The sequence below is a fragment of the Nuphar pumila genome, chromosome 3 (assembly GCF_984573655.1).
Source record: "Nuphar pumila chromosome 3, dmNupPumi1.hap1.1, whole genome shotgun sequence".
NCBI lineage: Eukaryota > Viridiplantae > Streptophyta > Magnoliopsida > Nymphaeales > Nymphaeaceae > Nuphar > Nuphar pumila.
Genome location: NC_143251.1, coordinates 15,080,445 through 15,095,729, shown reverse-complemented (window position 1 = coordinate 15,095,729; position 15,285 = coordinate 15,080,445). Strand labels below are relative to the sequence as shown.

Sequence of the window (15,285 nt, the reverse complement as noted above, 5' to 3'; positions counted from 1 at the left end):
AGGTCGAGTTTGGCTCAGACCCATATAGAATCAGTCTTGGCCCCGAGTATGGTATCAGGTTCGGACTCTAGCCTAATCGGACCCACCATAAGAGAAACCATACCCAAACTCGATAAAAACTACATGAACCTGGGTCATACTCTATAAAATAATATTTTTTTATCATTTTTACATTGAAAAATTAGGTCTTAATCGAAACTTAGGTTGGGCTCAGGTCTGATATAAAATTTCACAATCTATACCCGGCTCCATGTATTAATAGGACCTTCGGGTCTAAACCTAGGTCTTAATTGGGTTTTCTTATTTATCACCATATCCGGACCCCATAGGGTTTGGTTGGGGTCGGGTCCGGGTAAACCCGACCTGTTGACACCCTTACCTTATACTCCCTCCGTAAGGACTCTGCTATAACCAAAACGAAACAACATGACGAAATGGTGAGAATTTAAGGATGAACCGGACGAATCATAAATGATGGGGGGCGGGGGCGGGGGCGGGGGCGGGGGCGGGATGGAGGGCCTTTCAGTTTCGAAAATCTGTCCATCTCCCACCAGCCAAAAACTCTGCATTAGATTTACACGGGGAGCGGTGAACATTGGGAAAAGCAAATGTGGTATGCGTCCAAAACAGACCTCGTCATCGTCGTCCGACTCCACGACGCAAACAAAGCCTCCCATGCTGAAAACCCGCCACTGGCAATCCCTCACGCCTCCCCAACTCCTTTTTTTCATGCAGACGTTGGCGTTGATTTCATTGTTTCGGAGAAGAAAGGAGTTGGGTGCGGAGAGGGACGATGGTGGGGAGAAAGGCGACGGTGGGGATGGCGGCGACGTTGGTCTGCGTGGTAGCCGCCGCCGCCGTGGAGCTGAAGCGCGCGTGGCGGTGGAAGAGGGCCAGGCGCATCGTGGATGGGTTTGCCGAGGCGTGCGCAACTCCGCTGCAGAAACTGAAGATGGTGGCCGATGCCTTGGCCGTGGAGATGCACGCCGGGCTCGCTTCTCAGGGAGGGAGCGAGATCAAGATGCTCATCACCTATGTTGACACATTGCCCAAAGGGTGAGTGAAGGAGCAATCCCCCCCTTTCCTCCATTCTCTTCCTTTTTCTATCAATGTTTTTTCTATGTGGTTCTGTTTTTTTGTTGGTTTTGCTTCCGTTATAAGGCCAGCATGGTGGTGTTCTATTTTTTGAGTTATGGAATTCTTTTGAGTTTTGCTATGACTCCTGTAGGTGTTTACTTTCTTCGTGTATCTTGGTTGTGACTTTAAATTCATTGAGCAAGTTTTGATTCCTAATGATTTGTAAACGTGTTTAAGAGGGCCGTCCTAAGAATCGTGCTCGTTTTTTTATTTTATGCGTCGGAAACCATCAAGTTGGTCTTGAATACTGGTGTTATAGCCCAGATAAGATGATGGTGAGTTGAGAAATTTGACAACTTGGAGAACAAGATGGCGTCAGCATTGTGAATAGCAAAATTGGTTGAATTCCAGTTTATGTAGCATGCGTGATGTTATTCTCATCACCTTTGTTTCAAATTTCATATTGCAAAATTTCAGTATGCGTGCATATAAGGGCTCCGCACATTTGGCTAGGTGGGTTGGCTTAACGCGTTCAAGTTGAAGGATGTCACGAGTTCAATACAAGGGGTGTGAGTCCCTTACCTTAAGGCCGAATCAGCTGGCTCCCTGGTGGGCAATGGCGGCAGTTGAGGAGCTTTAACCGCTCGCGACTGGGCCATCTCTCTCAGACCCCACCACCTGAACCAGGGTTCCCCCTCGATAAATATAAAGAAGAAGAAGCAGGCATACATCCTTTTTGGTTGCAACTACGCTGTAATCATCTAACAGTCTAATGTTACTTATTCCTTATTATTCACAATAGAACACAAATTTACATCAAACTGACAAATCCTTACTAAGATGAATGTCATGATGAAATCAGATTTATGGCCATGAAACTTGATCAAAACTAATTTATATTTTGTCCTGTGAGGAAAGTTAAAATGCTTACTTGAAAGGAAGCTTGAAAATCAAGTCTAGTATTGCTTCCTTGAAAGAAAGATGGATAAACAGGCTTTTGATTTGAGCAAACCAACTGAAGACCAACTTTTGCACACTGCCCACTCTCTGTTTCGTGGCTGCACTTCACATTTCCCCTTCTCCTTTCTTCTTAGATATCTCATTTTTTTTTTGCATTTTTAGGGTTTCTATTTTCCTAGATATTCAAAAAATCAATTAAGATACTATGGAGAATAATTACGACCAAATAAGAGGTCTAAAAAGGCAGAAATAAGCTTTTTGTCTGTTTTCCTTAATGACATGTATTTGAGAAATGAAAAAGTCTGCACATTATCTCACTCATGCTAAGTTATCTTCTTATGATATTTTCTAACTTGACTTCAAATGCTTTCCTTGACACCTTGTAACAAAGCCATGTGTACTGAACAAGTTTGTGCTTACCATTGTACAGTGCTAACTCAGTGCGATCTAATTATGTTTTGGTTCTAAGAAAGAGTCATTTGGACTTCTGTTAATTAACTCTTGGTAATAGGGAAGAGGAAGGAGTATATTATGGCCTGGATCTTGGTGGTTCCAATTTTCGTGTATTACGTATACAATTGGGTGGAAAGGATGATGGTATCATGAAAAGGGAATTTGTGGAGGTTCCAATTCCTCATAAGTTCATGGTTGGATCTTCAAAGGTGAGAGCTCGTCATACAAGCTATACATCAATTTCTCAATTCAACTGCACTCTGATCCAGTGGCTACTGTGTCAAAATTTCTTAACTTTTATCGCAGGAATTATTTGACTACATTGCGACAGAATTGGCAAAGTTTGTCTCAGAAAATGGTGAAAGTTTAAATGTTGCAGTTGCAAAGCGAAAGGAGCTTGGTTTTACATTCTCTTTTCCAGTGGACCAAAAGTCAGTTTCATCTGGCTCTCTTATTAAGTGGACAAAGGGATTCTCAATCAGCGATGCAGTTTAGTCTTGCCTCAGCATCCTTAAAATCTCTTAGTTTTCATATGTCTAGACCATGGCATTCCAATTTCCAAATTGTTGATAGAAAATTTCATAATCTAGTGTCTAAGGAAAATCTAAATGTGATAGCAGTGTATCATGATAAGTGTTATTGCTATTTTCTTGAGGCTTAAGGTCCTCATAATTCTAGTATGTTTTTTTTTTAATTTATAACCTGAAGAAACCACACCCGGCATGAAGACCTGGTCACGCTGGCTCAGCCTGCCATACCTACGGCCGTTGTGCCGGCAGCGTAAAACTCCGAGGCTAGGACCCCTGCCCCCAGGGCCTATGCTACACATCGGCTTGTGCAGAGGGGAGACACCCATGAGAATCGAACCTTGACTGCCCGTCTAGCAGCCAAGGTCCCACCCCACTACGCCAAACCCTCTTGGGGCATAATTCTAATATAGTTGCTAGCCTTAACCACCATACAAGAAGTATCAGTCGATACTTGAAATGTATGAACTATCATGTTATAGATTTCTCATGTAAACACCAAGACAAACATGTAAAGATGTTTGGATGTGTGTGCACCATGCACATGGAGGGCTATTTATGTGCCTTAGAAATCTAATGTGTGCATATCTGCATATGCACTTACCTGTATAGTTAGGCATCCAGGGTTCTCTTAACACACATATGAGCGTGCACACACACACACACCAAATTGTGGACTGTATATATGGGATTCCCATGAATTATCCCAATGCTCCCTCTTTCTCTCACGTGCCTGCACACGGTCACACACACACACACATGCTGAGATCATTCACATAGATATATGCATAAACACATGCTAACATAATCTAAATTTTCATAGTTGACATCTATAGGTGCAGGTGTAGATACGACTATGTGGAACTTTAAAAAAACTTGGGTGCGGGGCTGCGGAGAGGGTATATATATACAATTTTTAACAGTTTTAAGTTAACACCTATGTCACATGGGTGCGGGTGCAGGTGCGGGTGCGGGGGTGTGGCACTTTCAAAAACCTAGGGTGCGGGGGTGCGACAGGGGCAAAAATGTAAAAAAAAATTATATATATATATATATATAATTTTGAAGTTTTAACAGTTAACAACAGTAACACTATTATATATATATATATATATATATATATATATATATATAAGAGAAATTTTGATAGTTTCAAGGTTGGCATAGTCAGATAGACCATTTTCTTAGTCAACTATATGTCTTGGACTGGTCAAAACAGGGGTATATTAACCAGGTTATATGAACATATACATGCTTGAGTGATTCAATGTAACTTCATATTTCTAACATTTAACCTTCCGCAGCATGTATCATTAAATGAGTTATGAAACGAACTGCAACAGAATTATGACCACGCAACAAAAACTAAAATCGAGTACAAACACATATAAGCATACACCTGTACGAAGAGCAATCAGCAAAAGAACTTGAATGAAGAGAATACCTTGTGTTTCTTGAAACAGGAAAGTGAGCAACTGCACCTTAAAATATTGACAAATCAATAACTTCTGTAACTTGGTAGATCTTATAATCCTATGAACTGAACTTAGATAATGAATCAATCCTCCAAAAAATAAATTAAACCCATTACATGCCCATAACATAGCAACACATTTTAAGCAATGCTTGATAGAACGACTTTTCAAAAAAGATGAAAGTAACATTTGACCTAAAGTCATCAAGCATAGGCAACTAATAGAATAGATTGTAAACGAAATAAAAAATCAAGAAGCTCCACAAAACCCATTTTAGCATAGAATCAAAAGCCCCAAAATCAAATAGTCAAAGATCCCCAAAAAATAAATACAAATTTCATTAACTATATACCTCTATAGCATCATCAATTCATCGAAAAATTTCGGAATTCCCAAACCCCCCAAATAACATTATTGAAAAAATTTTGGAATGCCCAAAACCCCCAAATAATATTATTGAAAAAATTTTGAAATGTCCAAAAATCCTATAAATAAAAAGTTAAAAACCCTAGATGCTAATGACCCACATATAATACAATCAGAGAGAAGAGAGAACGAAGAGAGAGTGACAGTGAGAGCGAGAGACAGTGAGAGTGACAGAGAGAAGAGAGACTATGAGAGAGACAGTGAGAAGAGAGACCGTGAGAGTGAGAGTGAGAGCAAGTCGGAAGGAGACATACCTGAGAACTGAGGAGGAGCGGCCGGAAGGAGTCGGAGATCGTCGACATCGGCATCGGCTTCAGGGTTCAGGAGGATTTTGCCCTAATCCTCCTCTCACTCGCTTTTCATCGGGTGGAAAAAAAAATAGTCTAAAAATTGGACCTAAATGACCCGGGGTGCGTTGATCGCACCCGGTGCCACACCCGCAAGCGCACCCGCGTCGTGTCGCGTCGACGCGGGTGCGGCACCTGCTTTGCCGAGTCCCTGTGACTTAGGTTAACACTAATGAAATAAAAATAACTATCATTATCATCAATTCATCATGCATAAATTCATGCAATAAATCAAATTAACAATCTACAATTGCTATTCCTCATCAATAAAAAATAACACCACATATATATATATATATATATATATATATATATATATATATATATATATATATATATATATATAAAACTGGACTTGGTTAGGGTTAACTGAATCAACTTTTGGAAAGAAATGGACCTCAGTGTGGTTAACTTCACCTGACACAAAGAAAGTTGTGTCCAAGTGTCGCACCCACATGGGTGCGGGTGCGGTGCCCTGTTAGAAGAGTCTGTGTTACATAGGTTGACATAGAGTGTCTTCAAGACACATTGCTATGACTGCCATATGTGCTGTTCCTTCTGATAATTAGGATGCAGTGATATATTTTGTGGATGATTCCTGTGACCTTTTCAGAATTTGAATCCTAAGTACAATGGGGGTAATATTCAGAGGTATCATAAGATGTACTGAGTAAAAACTTGAAACTTTCAAATCAGATATACTCTTCAGTTTGTGGTAAAGATTTTGATCTTTATTCAAGTGTCCTTGCATCCAATTATGCATTCAAGAAGAAAACCAGCTTTGATGATACTAATTGACATCTTTATAGTATACATTGTCATGGCTGAGGTAATTGTTTTAAGAATCATGAAAGTGTTGCATTTTCTCAACATTCATAGCTTAATTGCTTGCTTCTTTTGTCACATGATAACAAATATATGCTTTATCATAATCTAATTAATATGAAATTCTGTTCAACACCTCAGACTGTTGTATACATCTTAATTGAATCAAATCTTACCGAAATTTGTTTTAATGGTTTAGCAATTTCAATCAGATATGTGTAGATTTGTTGTTTTTAAATCCTGTCTTCCTTGGTTATTGGATTCTCACAGGCTCATAGCAGTCAAAGTTGCATATTCTTATTCATGTTTTCATTCCTTTCAGGTGGGAAAGGACATTGTGGCAGAGTTCAATGATGCCATGAGTAGACATGGTCTTGATATGTGTGTATCTGCATTGGTAAATACTTGGTATTACAGTACTGCATGCTTCAACTGGTTTTTTATGCTGTTCTCTAGTGATTAGCAGACTGTAAAATCCATGTTAGTTTTCTACTTGTGCTAATGTTTTTTTCAAAGAACTCATCTGACATCTAAAGCAGGTAAATGATACTGTGGGGACATTGGCTGGAGGAAGATACTTCAGTAATGATGTTGTTGCTGCTGTCATTCTTGGAACTGGGACAAATGCTGCATATGTAGAGCTCGCACATGCAATTCCAAAATGGCGTGGTCCTCCACCTGAGTCAGGAGAGATGGTTAGCTATTTCTTGCTTTCAAATGACTTTTGTTTGGTTATGGAAGTTTCAATTGCAGTAGTTAAAAGATTGGAACCCTTAATGGAAAATATCTATTGGATTATTGTTCTGCAGGTTATTAACATGGAATGGGGAAGCTTCCGTTCCTCTCATCTTCCCATCACAGAATTTGATGCTGACTTAGATGCTGAGAGTCTGAATCCCGGCGAACAGGCATCACAATGACTTGTGTTTTGTATAGTGGTTAAGTTTAAATGATGTCTGCATCTTAACTAGTGAAACATTTCATTATATACAGATCTTTGAGAAGCTCATATCAGGTATGTACCTTGGAGACATAGTCCGAAGAGTGTTGCTAAAACTGGCTGAGGATGCTGCTTTTTTTGGGGAAATAGTTCCGCCTAAACTAAGAGTCCCATTCACATTAAGGTATTACATACATTTTTTCTTTATTACTGGAGAAGTTATCCATTATTTTTTGCCTACCTGCTTCTGCCAAAATTTACTATGCGGAATAGAGGTAAGGTCTTTTCAGATTAATATCCGTGTTCTCGAACGGGAATAATTTTGATATTGGTGAATGATAGAAATTAGGTCTTACTCTTAGCATTTAAATGGACACCATATAATGCATTCATGTTCACTGTGACTGTTATGTGCAAAGTGACACATGCCATGGAATAGAAAATGGCATTATTGTGTAATTTTACAACTCTACATATGTGCTACCAAAACAAGAAACTTGAATCAACACAAATAAATCATAAATTCTCTATTTGGCTATTTATCTTCTTATTGGTTGCTCCATATTGTCAATCGTTCTGAGCCTTCAAAATTTTGACCTTCGAAACCAGTGATGTTGGAATTGTGCAAAAGCTCTGTAAGTTTATCCTTGTCAACAAAGCTTCTCACTCTTCATCTTCATTTTTCTTTCACAAAATGTAATGACATTTTCATCTCAATGCGCCCACTCTTACTATGATGATCAAATATTTTGGTGGTAGGCAGGGATCCTAGAAAATTGCTAGCATGCAAATACTGTCCTGGAAAATTGCTAGACTGCACCATCCTTTGTTTCTTCTTCTACTTGAAGAGACTTAAGTATGGTAATTGAAAGCTCAATGCCAACAAGTGTCAAGGTTGCAGTCTAGTCTTCATCCAGAAAACCTATAGTAATAAACATCATGAGACTCTTCCATTGTCATAAAGACTACTGGCATCTGGTTGGTGAATGCTAGTTAACTAAATGTGTCTATGAACCTATAGTATCAATCTTCCTATATCTGCTACAATTCCCTTCGAATGTTGTAAAAATCATGTCAGCTTGCACCATATCACTTATCAAATTATTGCATCCATATTATCACTCATATTGGAAAAATGAAGTTTAACTTTTTATATCATATCCTCTTGTGAGATACACCCACACCGTAGATTAGAGCTCTTTATTTGGTGTTGGGAAAGTATTGACTTTCAGCCATTTTTTTAAATATTTGTATTCTATTTTGCCATGAGACAAAGAGATGCAGAAGATTGCTATTTTTCAGTTGATTGTAGTATTGGTGATAAAATAATTCTTCTTTCTAAATAACGACATACAGCTGATGAAATACTAGCCCCAGCAGGAAGTGAGCAGTACCGTCGCCTTGTGTTCATGGACTGTTATAAAATAACCATGACAACCACTGCTTTGTTGAGATGATAACAATGAAAATTTTCATAGTAAAAAATTTTCATTCTGATATTCAAGATGAAGATGAGTACTCTAACCAGTCCAGCTATCAAGTTCATAATTGCCAATGGCTACTAACAACCTTTATCTAAACCATTGCCTAATGGTGTTAGGAGAAATGGATGCAATTCTTCAAGTGCTGGACCCAGGAGCTGAGTAGTGGTATCTGCAGTAAAGCATTGGCTTCAACCTACCACCTCATAGTGAATCTAACGTTGAGAATTTCATAGTTGTTGGCATCGGTCACTATTAACAGATATAGGGAGAAGAGAGCTGGGGCCTAGGCTCAAGAGTAGGGAAGGTGATGACAGAGTATCTGGGTAATGGATGGATCTTTAAACTGGCCACAAGGGTTATAGAAAGAGAAATCAGCCACCTGTTTCTTAGCCCCAGGACTGGGACCCACCTGATTAGTCCAACCAGTAGGGTGGGTTGATGTGCTTTGGTCCAGAATCCCTAGTCAGCCACCTTTGTTGCAAGGACGGCTTTGGATGAGCCATAGTAGAAGAACGAACATGGCTTATTTTCTGGGAGGCAACAATATGGATCACCCAAGTGTTGGGCCTATAAGGAGCTGGTGCACCTAATGTTTGGTCTTTGGGAAGATGTGAAACATGCACTAGCAGATCCTGAGAGAAATGATCTTGTAGACCATGAAAGAATGTGTCTAACCAATATTAATAGTGTATTAGAATTATTTCATTTAAAAAAAATCACATTTTGCTTAACCCTTGGGCTATGTCCGAAGATACGGGGTACTGTTAAATTTATGAAGTTTTCAATGTAACTAGCATACAAGGGGATACAGAACAGCAATCAGAATGGTGTATTTGTATGACTTAGCCCTTGGGTAACATTAACCCAATATACCACCATTATGATGCTACAGTATAAGATAATATTTGGGATAAAGTTTCACAAAGGCTAACCTTCAAAACCAAATATCACAGATGGCCAAGAATTAGGTATATCAGATGTTTATAGTTTGACAGTTATCAGCAATTATAAAAATGATTATCCAAATAATGTTTATTCATTATGTGACAAATACTTGTTTGTTGAGTATTACATGTTTTGTCCAAATATCTTGTCAAATTGACATGAGTACATCACCTGGTAGTCAAAAGCGGGATTAGTTGGCTAACTGGGTGCCTAGGCAGGCTTACCAAGTCGCTAGACATTTTTTTGCTATTTTAACTTTTGAATAAAAGGGTGGTCTGCCCCCATATACTAGAGGAAGAAGAAAAAGGTGAATGTACACCTCTCTCTCTCTCGGCATTTTAATAACTTTTTTTTTGGTTCCTTAGTCAGCCAACTAATCCCGCTTAGGTGTTGACTAGGCTTTTTTAGGGACCTGGTTCCTAGCTCTTTTGACTATATATGTACACAAGTTAGGCATCAAAAGCATTGACTTAAAGAGAGTGGTTCTAGAATAGGTTAGCTTCTAGGAACTCCAATTAAAAGGAAACAGAAGAATTAAGCGCAGACTGGTGGTCTGTAATATCCAGTTATGCATCTTCTTTGCACTTAATTTGTTTTTTCTACCTTGTCTGCTGTACCTTTTGAATAAGTATCATTCAGACCAATCCATTTGAGATTTCTACCTCAATACCTTCAGGACTCCTGACATTGCTGCAATGCATCATGATACGTCACCAGATCTCATAGTGGTTTCTGAGAAACTGAAGGATGTACTTGGGGTATGACTCTTCTCAGAACTTTTTTATTCATTGTTTCATGAGGAAACTAAAAGTTTTTTCTTTTATTCTTTCATGGTTGAATACGTGTTTTGACTAATGGTGTCTGAAAACAACACATCTCTACGCATTGTGGTGGAATTCACCTAACCTACTAAGCACTCAAAGGGTCCGTTTGTGTCACAGGAAAACTGCCCTTTTCCACTGGAAAGAGGCTGTTTTCTATAGGGCCCACACCGCAAGGTGTCACGAACAATTGTTGGAAGAGCTTTCTGCAGGAAAGCCCTCCGCCGTTCATTGTTTTCCGTCTTTTACAGTGGAAATATAGTTCGACGGGGACTGTATTATGTTCGAAGTATGAAGCTAGGATAGAATGACTGTACTCTGCTTTGCTATGTCACATGGATACTGCTGCAGACGCTGGGATACAGCCATTTTTATGAAGTTTTTAATACAACTAGTATATAAGGGGATATGGAATGAGAGCCAAAATGGAGTATCCGTGTGACAGTTGCTTTGTATTGCTGTTTTCAATATAGACCACATGTGCTGCATTGTCTATACTCAAAATGGTTTGGAGGGGTTTTGTTTTCTTTGTGTGGGGCCACAAACTTGGTGCAAGTATGTACAATCTATTTTGAACCTGATTACTGATTAGAACGGTCTGATAATTTCATGTATATCATACAAACTTTCTATATGCATAATTGCATATAAATCACAATCCAGGTTACGAATTCAACTTGGGCAATGCGCAAAACCATCATCAAAGTCTGCAACATTGTAGCACAGCGTGGCGCACGGTTAGCTGCAGCTGGGATCATGGGCATTTTGAAGAAGCTTGGGAGAGATCAAAGCGAGGAGAGGACAGTGGTAGCTGTGGATGGTGGACTCTATGAGCACTACCTACTGTTTAGAAGCTACTTGGAGAGCAGTGTCAAGGAGATGATAGGGAGCAAGTTTTCCGACAATGTGATCATCGAGCACGCGAACGACGGATCCGGGATCGGAGCAGCACTTCTTGCTGCTGCTCATTCATCTCAATGATCCCCAATAAGTTGGTAAATCCGTCCTCACATTTGCCTGTTTCCAAAATGATTTAAGGATTTTTAGTTCATAAAGGACAAGACAAGCAGGTTCCATCCGCACCAGTCTTGCCACTTTCAGACAAGCTGTTTTTCTTTGTTTTTCCTGTGTAAGAATATTTATATCCAGTTGTGCTGTGCCATATGGACTAGTTGATGGCAGGTTCCATCCGCACCAGTATTGCCACTTTCAGACAAACTGTTTTCTTTGTTTTTCCTGTGTAAGAGTTGATATATGTATATATGCCAACTGGCTATCTTGACTTGGTTTCACTTTCACCATGATTAGGGATGACAGTGGACTGGGGGAAAGCTGGGATCCGTCCGTACCCACCCCTAAGAGGACATGAAACTGTGAATGGACCGGGGATGGAGGTGAAAATAAAAAACGGTGCGGGATTGAGGCGGGGATGGACTTAGGCTTTCTCCCGCCCCATCCCCGATCCCCATTAGTAAAATGATTAAAATACCCTTATTTAATAAAATTACATTTAACTCATATATATTCTTAATACTAAATGGGGGATGAGAACGAGGATGGGGGGTGGGTGGGGATGGAGACGGTAAATTTGAGATGGGGCGGAGATGGAGACCTTGTCCTCTGCACCCGCCCCAGTTCATTGGCATCCCTAACCCTGATCTTCAAGACAATATATTTGCCCAGACATGTGCCTGTTGCATTGTGGCCTTTATCATTAGCAATTGGCAAACCCTGACGGCTCTGTTTGGGAGCCGGAAGGTGGAAGGTGAGGATGCAACTATGAAATGCACAAAAGCTCCAGATATTATGAATTCAGCATTTCTGGTTTGGTTGTTTCGGAACACCCATATTCACAAGTATCGGTCTCAGTTATATCAAGAAAAGACAATTTCTTGCGATAATATAGGTTTAGTTGAAAAACTTTGGGAAAAATCTTGGTGCTTAAATTTTTGAGAAAAATGTCAGAATAGTAGAAATAAATAAGAAAAATAACATATTTAGATAATAAAATACACATAATAAAATAAATAAGTAAAAAATATAAATGAAAGAGGAAAAATCATAGTTAAGATATAAAAAATAAGTAAAAAAATAAAAGTAACTCATAATATCGCGATATTATCGCAATAATGTCATGACATGTATAAATTTTTGATATTTTCAAGATATGATATTTTGCCTTTAATATAATTTTATGAGTTTACAGTTATATTATCACTATATTTTCAAAATATCACATATATCTGTGACTATGGGCGCACCACATCAAAATCGTTCTACCAGATTCATTCAGATTGAATCGGACCCCCCTAACCCCTAACGAAACGAAACAAGGGTTGACTTGGCTGTTTTCAAAAGTTGGCTGATTTTTGACAGAATCAGCAGAATGTTGCCGATTCTACATTGAATCAATTCATTTACATGTTAACAAATATATTTATAAAAAATAAAGTTGAATAAAAAAGAACCGTTGAAGAGACCTGACTCAAAAACGATCTGATTTGATTGGACCAATTATGGCTTTTTTCAGAAAAAGAAAAATCACTTGGTGAACCAATTTTAATAACATAGCCTTCAAAATCTGGCCTCAGAGTAGTAGTCAATTCCATCTCCATGCGATTCGGGATTTACCAAACAAATGTTTGGATTTCTACAGAAGGGACTGTCGGCAAGCTCTTGGAGGTGGCATTGGCATGAGAATTGATAATTACCAAAAGGTAATCGATTTGAGATACTGGAGTCCACAGTTCCCATGGTAATTCCTTAAAATCTTTTCCACTCTATAGCAGTTTTTTTTTCTTTGAAAGGCAACCTAGGGTTAGGCAGACCCCCACCAGTTATTATTCAACGTACCACTGGGGTTTGAACCTGCAACGTAGGTTCCACCACAAGGATACGTGCACTGATAGCTCCGACCAACGATGGTGTGCCCCCGTTGGTCACTCTATAGCAGTTTTTTTTTTTTTGAAAGGCAAGGTACCAATGGGTTTTGAAACTGCAACATCCCACCACAAGGAGACGTGCACTGACTGCTCCTACCAACCACGCGGAGCCCCCGTTGGTCACTCACTCTATAGCAGTTTTTGATACCAGGTATTCCGCAACCCCAATTCATTGACCTCTGACTGCCGGCTGCCAAACAAAGCCTAACTGATGCTGGGTCCTCCAAGTTCATGGGGAAACTCGTGGATGCAACCTGGTCATGCACAATGTTGATTCTAGCCATCCAACTGATGCGTCTGGACAGCTAGGATCAGTTCACATATAGGTGAGAATGTAGACCAATCCTAGCCATTGGTTGAACGGCTATGGTAATTGTCAGATGCAACCCATCCTATGTCAAATGATGGGATCTGTACTCTGTCATGGATTGCATGGCTGATGGTTACTAGGGTCAGAACTGGGTGCGAGATGCATAAGGCAAGAAGCGAGAAGCGAGTGTATAAAAAATGTCATAATGCATAAAGCGTGAAGTGAGCTAGGGTTAAAAAAAAAATTCCATAACAGGTGACACATGAAGCAATTAGGAAGCATAAGAGGAAGTGAGATAACTAAAGCCAGTAGGAAGTCACATAGAAAGGAAAAAGTAGGTGAAACCTATGTTTTCACTATACATCTACACATCATATGCAGGTTTGTAATTGAAAATATTTTTTAAAAGGAAAAACATTGGTTTATTGCTTGCTTTGGTGCAATTTTGCATTACAGCTGAAGTGTGTCTTAGGGCTTTAAAACGGATCAGGTTAGGGTGGATCTTCAATCTGGATTTGGGCATGTTTTTCATTGGATGTGAATCCATTTTCACCCCTATACCTGCAATGCTTGAGAAATTGTCCGATCCATCTATGCTTTAACTTGAGTGTTACCAATCTCTCTTGGCGAACGGCAAGAGTGTCCCTGTTAGCCTGCTTCAGCATGATGTGTATCTACCAAATACATTCTTGAACATGTTGATACAACATCCCCCTCTTTTTTCATCTAGTAATGTACATTGACTTAAGACACTGTTACTCCTCAACTTCGCCCTTAATAGCAAATTTCTTGTTGAAGAAAGATATTGAAGTAAGGGTTCAAATCATACATAAATATATTTTAAAAATATAGTGATTTCCCATAATATATTCAGAAAATGATAGAACCCTGATAAATTGCTATATTTGCAAAATATTCAAAACATAACAATTTTATCAAAAATGCTTTTGTCATATTAACACTTTTAATTTTTTTTATTTTTGTGCATTTAAATATTTTTAAAATTCATAGTTATATATGCAAACGTTTTCTTGAGATTTTCTCAAATAAAAAAACTTTTTTTTAGTTTATTACACGGGAAAACTAACTTCGAGTCTGGAACCTCGCTCCGGTGATGTATGTCCCATCAAGCTACAACTGTGTATCTTGGTGGTGTAAAACCTCTGTGCTGCCACCAAGGGCTGAGCCAAGAATTTAAATTAGGGTGGGCACAAATGCATAATAATAATAAAAATTTATCAAAAAACATAAAAAAAAAAACCTAAAATGTTCTATTCAAATACCTTTCTCAGCTACCACCTGATCTCTTAGGAAGAATGACACTGAAACTTTTGAATGAGAGAGGAGTCGGGACCTAAGGGGAGGCAATAAAAAAGTCCGGTCTGGGTGGTGCCCACCTTTACCCGACTTTTCAAAGAGTCAGGGAGGGCACTGGGCATCCCTACCCCGACCCAATGTATTGCAGGGTCAGGGTGTGCCCACCCTGGCCCAAATGTGGCTCCGCCCTTGGCTGCCACCCATACCTTCAGGGAGCCTACAGCATCAGCTTACGCACAAGAGACACCCAGGGTGGGTTTCGAACACGAGATGCAAAGATAGGTCCGGCCCTTGCACCTAGGGGTGCAAATGGGTCTGATCCAAGATGAAGGTTTTGCAATTTTTGGCTGTTCCGGATCTGACTCTCTCATGTATTTAGTTGTTCTAAATCCAAACCGTTTGCATCCCTACTTGGCACCCAACCCCCTAAGACCCT

At 39.4% G+C, this 15,285-nt stretch overlaps 1 protein-coding gene across 1 annotated transcript; it reads left to right on the top strand.

The window, feature by feature from the left end:
- Nucleotides 1-793: 793 nt before the first annotated feature.
- On the top strand, nucleotides 794-11,498 carry LOC149842093 (hexokinase-1-like). The gene is made up of 9 exons (XM_090000586.1): nucleotides 794-1,056; nucleotides 2,549-2,699; nucleotides 2,797-2,979; nucleotides 6,413-6,487; nucleotides 6,630-6,785; nucleotides 6,900-6,998; nucleotides 7,084-7,214; nucleotides 10,136-10,217; nucleotides 10,944-11,498. Exons 1-9 carry the CDS (start codon nucleotides 794-796, stop codon nucleotides 11,259-11,261), a joined length of 1,458 nt encoding a protein of 485 aa, XP_089856712.1. The 3' UTR covers nucleotides 11,262-11,498.
- Nucleotides 11,499-15,285: the final 3,787 nt, after the last annotated feature.

What these genes read in the sequence shown, in the direction of transcription:
- LOC149842093 (XM_090000586.1), top strand. Translation starts at nt 794, where the DNA reads ATGGTGGGGAGAAAGGCGACGGTGGGGATGGCGGCGACGTTGGTCTGC. An exon ending in GTTGACACATTGCCCAAAGG is followed by an intron (nt 1,057 to 2,548) that starts GTGAGTGAAGGA and finishes TCTTGGTAATAG; the next exon opens with GGAAGAGGAAGGAGTATATT. An exon ending in AGAGTCCCATTCACATTAAG is followed by an intron (nt 7,215 to 10,135) that starts GTATTACATACA and finishes CAATACCTTCAG; the next exon opens with GACTCCTGACATTGCTGCAA.